Source organism: Macaca mulatta, chromosome 6 (genome assembly GCF_049350105.2).
Source record: "Macaca mulatta isolate MMU2019108-1 chromosome 6, T2T-MMU8v2.0, whole genome shotgun sequence".
Taxonomy (NCBI): Eukaryota; Metazoa; Chordata; class Mammalia; order Primates; family Cercopithecidae; genus Macaca; species Macaca mulatta.
Window position 1 is genome coordinate 176,216,893 of NC_133411.1, and position 6,000 is coordinate 176,222,892.

Sequence of the window (6,000 nt, forward strand, 5' to 3'; positions counted from 1 at the left end):
ATCGATATTTACTTTCTTTCTTTTGTTTGTTTTTCAAAGGTATCCCACTGTCCTGAATACTCTTGTCCAAGATCTGTTTCTGTACACCACGGTGAATTTCATGTATTTGTCAGACGGGAAAAGTGTCTGCTTTGTTTTGTAAGACTACATTTTAACTTTGTAAAGCATCTCACAAATTTTAATCAGCTTCTCTGTCACTCTCACCCTAGGAACCAACTTCACCCTTGCGGAACTGGGCATCTGTGAGCCCTCCCCACACCGAAGCGGCTACTGCTCTGACATGGGGATCCTTCACCAGGGCTACTCCCTTAGCACAGGGTCTGATGCCGACTCCGACACCGAGGGAGGGATGTCTCCAGAACACGCCATCAGACTGTGGGGGAGAGGAATAAAATCCAGGCGCAGTTCCGGCCTGTCCAGTCGTGAAAACTCGGCCCTTACCCTGACTGACTCTGACAACGAAAATAAATCAGATGATGAGAACGGTAGGCCCACTTCTTAAATACCTTTTTATGTTCTGTGCACTGCACCACGTGGGGCTTCGAATGTTTTTGTTTTTTAATAAAGTGGCGTCATAAAACCATTCATTTTCTTTGAAGTTGACCTTGTTTCCACAGTGTGAGCTGGGGGGAAATAAACCAGCAACCCTCCAGCACACAAGAAATGAGAAGAGAATTTTAAAATCACATTTTGATGATAACACAGCATTCAGGTGTAGTCAGTTGGTCTTATTAGCAAGTAAATTACATTGCAAAAGAGGCAGCTTGATAAACTATGACCTATACCTAGAAAATGTCCTCTCTCCACAAGTTTCTAGGTCTTTGTATTGATTTCCCCTTCCCAGTAAATGGAAACCTGGGTTATTTTTTTTCATGAAGATCTCTTAAGAATCTCACCTTATCTTAGACTTTCATTTCCAGGCGGCAATGCCTCATATCCGTATTGAAGATCAAACTTGGAACAGATGCTCTGGAGCTTAATAATGACAAATAGGAAGAGACTTGTCTTCAAAAAAAAAAAAGAATTCTTTATATGTTTACTTTTCCCCTTGGCACCTATGTAGGTTAATAGTTTCCTGCATCTTCTGTCACAAATCACTATTGCCTATCCATCAGCTTTCTAGGTGGGGTTTAATGAAACTTTGAAAATTAAATCCTTCCAATCATTAAGCAGTAAATATAGAGAAGCCTAAGCAAGTCATTGAAGAGATAAGGTGCTTATTTGTGGGTTTCTGAGCAATTCCGAAGTGTGTTTAGTCAAAAACATTTTTTAAAAAGATAAATTGCATTAGGTTACAGCCGATTTAAGAAGAAAACATCAAATGCTATGTGGTGTGTTATGAATAGATTGCATGTTTGCTAAAAGAATTACCATTACCATTAAAATGTTTACAAATAGATCAGTTAAGAATGTTTATATAAAATATTATAAACTTCTGCCAGAGCAGCTTTAAATATTTCCTTTCATTTAAAAAAGAAAAAGGAAATTTGCAGGCGGACAGCTTGTTGTGAATGCAAAAGCATAGCTAAATATCATTTAATCTCAAAACTGTGTTGAAAATACATCATTTCCTGGGTAAGTCTCACATACTCAAAAAGATGTCACTTTTTTGCATTGAAATTTATGTTTAATTTTGAAATAATTTATTCTACAGTGGGGACAAGGGGATGTGTCTTACTTATGCCTCCGTTCATGTAGCTAATCAAGGTGTACTCTCAAGGAAAAATCTGCACTTGACTCCTTTTGAATTTTAACAAAATTCTGACACTTGGCACATTTGACACTCTGAGGTGCTTATTTGATAGGAAATTACTTTTAGAAGTTTCCATAAAAGCATATGTTGAATCCATTTACTGATGTCCTTTTTCAACTTCATTGTGTGTGTCAGATACTATTTAAATGAAGGCAATTTGATGGCCTAATAAATAAAATCACTTGTTATCCAAGAATTTATGGCACATTTTAAACAAGGAATTTTAGCAAGTCCCTCATAGTTGGTATTCTTACACCTATGGAGGGAACCATCTATGCAGAGTTGTTTATACATATTTATAGACCTGCACCTTCTCCCATTTAAGTTGTATGCATCTTAAAAACTCATCTAATAAGGGGGTGTTTCCAGTGAAGCCAAGGGCACAAAATATGCTTGCCATGAATTTACCTAGAAGAGTTATGGATGAAAAAAATCTGAAATTAATCATGTATTTGGTAGACCAATAGTAGTTTCATTTTTTTCAGTATTATTCAAAACATCATATTTGAATAATTTTTACTTTCTGTGAGTCTATATAAATCCCTGCATACTGATAAGAAATAAACTCTTAGATACAGTGTCCTGATTATTTCCTGTAGTGCTAGTTGCAATGCAGTCAGAATTACATAAAGAAAATATACTTAGAAGTACTAAGCAACTCTGTATGTGAGTGTGGCTGGCAAGGCACAAAGGAGGTATTGAAGTCAGAGTTCAAATTAGATGAGAGATGGTTATTTTAAAACATACAGGTAGACTGTCTTTCTTTTTACTTTTAAAACATTTTTTCAATATTTTACATATTGAAAAGAGGTACATAATGTGTCTTCTGTTCTCATTCTTGGCCAGAAATAAAAATAAGAAATTTTACACATCACATCATAAACTCTTTAAGCAAATAAAAATTGAAGTGTGAGCAACTCTGCAGGCAGAGGTGTTAACTTCAGTAAACTTCTTGCTCTTTCTCTCTGACGAATTCTGTTTAGCTCACAAAGAAATCAATGCTTTTTCACATCACTGATTTTATGAAGTTTGGGAATGTATTATCATATAGATTGACAGTTGCCCCACTGGTTCCACACCACGGCATGGACACTTACAAAGCCATCATTAATTTCTCACACTTGTACCCAGCGGTGGCTTCCTCCATAATAAACACTGTGTCCTTCAGAACCAAATCAATAACCTTTTAGGTATGCCTTTCTTGAAGAGGAAGTAACAGGAATCTATACTTTGAGATAGAAGCTCTCCAATTTAATTTTAGGTTTTAAAGACACATGGTCATAAAATGAATCTTTTCTGTGGGATTCCATATGTTTTAATTTCATTTCATGGTGGGATTTTAGGATACATGGATTTTTCACTGCGCTTATTTAAAAATCTCCCTTAAAAAATTCCAATTGTGATTTTGCTAAGCATAGTTAGTGAGTGAATACAGCTCTCAGAAACCAACTTCCTTTTTGGTGATAAGAAGTGTGTGTTCAGTCTGCACAGTCATATAGTAAAATCTCTAACTTTGCCAACAGTTCTCCCTAGATCAATGTTGATTGTGCTTCCTATGTGCTGCTGTGACAAAAATGACCCATTGGATAACTTGACAGTCCCATCAAACAGGTGAACCTGTCTTTCTTTCTTTTTCTTTTTTTTTGGTAGTATAGATACCAGAGTGCTGCATACTACACTCACTAATTTAGCCACTACATTAGCATTGTGCTGGCTTGGCTCGGGTTACTTCAAATAGATAAAACTCTCAGATTCATGTTATCTTTTCAGGTTCTTTAATCCTATCTTGAAGTCAATGATGATTTGGCTAGAAATGGCAATGAGAGTTGAGAACAACTTGGTCAAGTTTTTGCTGCTGTGAAATTTGACGACATCCAGAGAAAGGGCTTTCCTAGTAATCTTAAATTAGAATCCATACTTTTGTTCAGTAATAAATGACCCCCTTAAAATATGTCCTCTCTAAGACCATTTGTATTATCTGAGTTATGGAGAAAATGGCACAGTCACTAATACACAAGAATAACTAATTGCCTCCTTAAAGATGCAAAGTAGCACAAACTGTAAAAATCTGGTCTGTGTTCTCTTGACTCCCTCAGGTAATTTCTTCACCTTGGGACTTAAAAATATCCTTCAGTTTTTTTTTTTCTTCCAGCAAAATTCTAGTTTCAGTTATTTCACTGGAAATCCAGAAAGGGAAAAACAAAACAAAACAAGAACAATAAACAAAGAAAATAAAGTTGGTATGAAATAGGAAGCCAGAAATGGCAGTAAATGAAATCCAGCGTTGGTTAAACCTTTAAGAAAATTATTCTTCCCCACCCCTCTCCATGTCCACCCAAAGTAAATAAGCACAATGTTCATTTTCATCTGTTGTAATTGGGAAATTTACAATTCTCATAATGTACTTTGAGGTTGAAATATAAATGTTGGGTTAATTCCATTGCATTTCACAAAATGCATTTATAAAACAAGCTGACTGTGGGCACGTAATGGATTTATGTAAAGTGTATTTGTGGAACACAGATTCTATTAGATTGAGTCCTTTTCGCAAAAGGTCTGTAGCATATCCGTCTCCTCGGCAGAGTTTCAACACACCCAGGTACTCACTGCTTGTTATCTGAGACATGAGGAATGAAGCCTGAGGGAAGGAAGGATTTTCCTTAGCACCAGCGACAATGTCCTTAGATTGTCACTGCCAACCAAGTTGCATTCATTTGTCATTCAAGGTGAGTTACTTAAATTTTTCTCTTTTCTCTCCAGAAAGCGGCTTCTCAATAAATCTAGCATTGGAGCATTTCTTAAGTAAACACAAAGTAAACATGCAAGTGGGATTCTATTTCTACTCCCACTCTATTACTCTTACATGCTCAAATTAATTCTGTGTTTTATAACCCACTCTACTCCTTTCTTCTCCCAAATCCCTCGTGTAAAATCACAGCGAATGCCTGTAACAGACGTAAAAACTTACTATGAGCTCCAGACCTAGCCAAAGGCCCGTAATTTTGCTCTTAAGGAAGTGAAAAGGCAATGGCAAGAATAGTAAAAGAGGTAGCTACAAAAGGTATACATTCATATTTGACTGTGCTTAATGTTGATATGGGATGATTTCTTTTCCAGCCACATTTTATGAAGCCAATTTCCATGGAACTTAAAGCAAATTGTTGCCTCAATTTCTTAAAAACAAAACAAAATTTAAAAACATACCAAAAAAAAAAAAACAAACAACAAAAACCAGAAAAAACTTTTAAGCCCTTTGGATGGCAATGATTTCAATTTGTGTTTTTAAGCTTTATTTTATATACATGTACATTTAAAAGAATACCATTATAAAGAAGAATATGAAATGAATTATCATGGATTTTAAAAAAATGAAAGACATAAACACAAAATATCATAGGTTCTGTCTTTTCCATTCCTAAATGAAAGAATGATCTCCTTTACATTTTTCTAATTCAATTCCCTCAAAGTCCAGGTATCAGAGGCTATAGAGAAAACTTATTTTTAAAAAGCTTATTAATGGGAGTCTTAATATATGATCACTATGATGCTAAAACACAGCTGATAATAACATATAACCAGAGGCAAAATGTAAGAATATCACATTGTCACATGGCATGATACGAAAGCTAGAAGTGAAAGGATTGATATTCTGCAAATGGACTTGTATGAAACTTTAGAGGTTTACTTTTTTGGCAAATTAAGCAATTCTTACATTACTGTAAAGTAGAACAGAGTACTTTGAGGAGTGTAGGAGTCTGTGCTTTATTTCAGTATTGCACTTTCCAGATTATAAACTTTAGTGGCATGGTCTTTAGTTATTTATATATTTTTTCCTTTCCTTTGGTGGTTTCTTTCATGTTTGCTAATGCTCCCAGGGGCTATCAAGGAATAGCTCCATTCAATAAATACAATAAATAAAATGAAGCACTAAGCCTTCCTTTTGGCAAGGGCAGCCTGATTATTACATGTGTAATCTCCAGGCCTTCGGGGAGACATTGGACTTGGTGGATAATCATTTGGTTTTAAGCTGCTGAGTTCCTGATATCAGTACTTTAACTTCAGTTGAGTTGCTCTTTTTACTGTGAAGGCAGTAAAATGGTAAGAAGCAAAATGTTTTTGTCCGTTCGCAACTGGAAGCCTCTTCAGTCAGAAAACTCTTTCTTTGCTTATTGTTTGGTCATTTTCTTAAGTTTAGTTGTTGTTTGTCAATGATCAAATTAAATTTATCTAATAGGTGGGAGAGATGT

General features: G+C 35.5%; 1 protein-coding gene across 1 annotated transcript in view; it reads left to right on the forward strand.

The window, feature by feature from the left end:
• Positions 1-3,985, forward strand: part of LOC144329487 (teneurin-2-like) — a 396,411-nt gene extending 392,426 nt beyond the window's left edge. Inside the window, exon 4 of the mRNA XM_077937434.1 lies at positions 210-3,985. Within this exon, the coding sequence (XP_077793560.1) occupies positions 210-502 (293 nt within the window). The 3' untranslated portion in view covers positions 503-3,985. The remainder of the gene's footprint in view (positions 1-209) is intronic.
• The last annotated feature ends 2,015 nt before the right edge of the window (positions 3,986-6,000 follow it).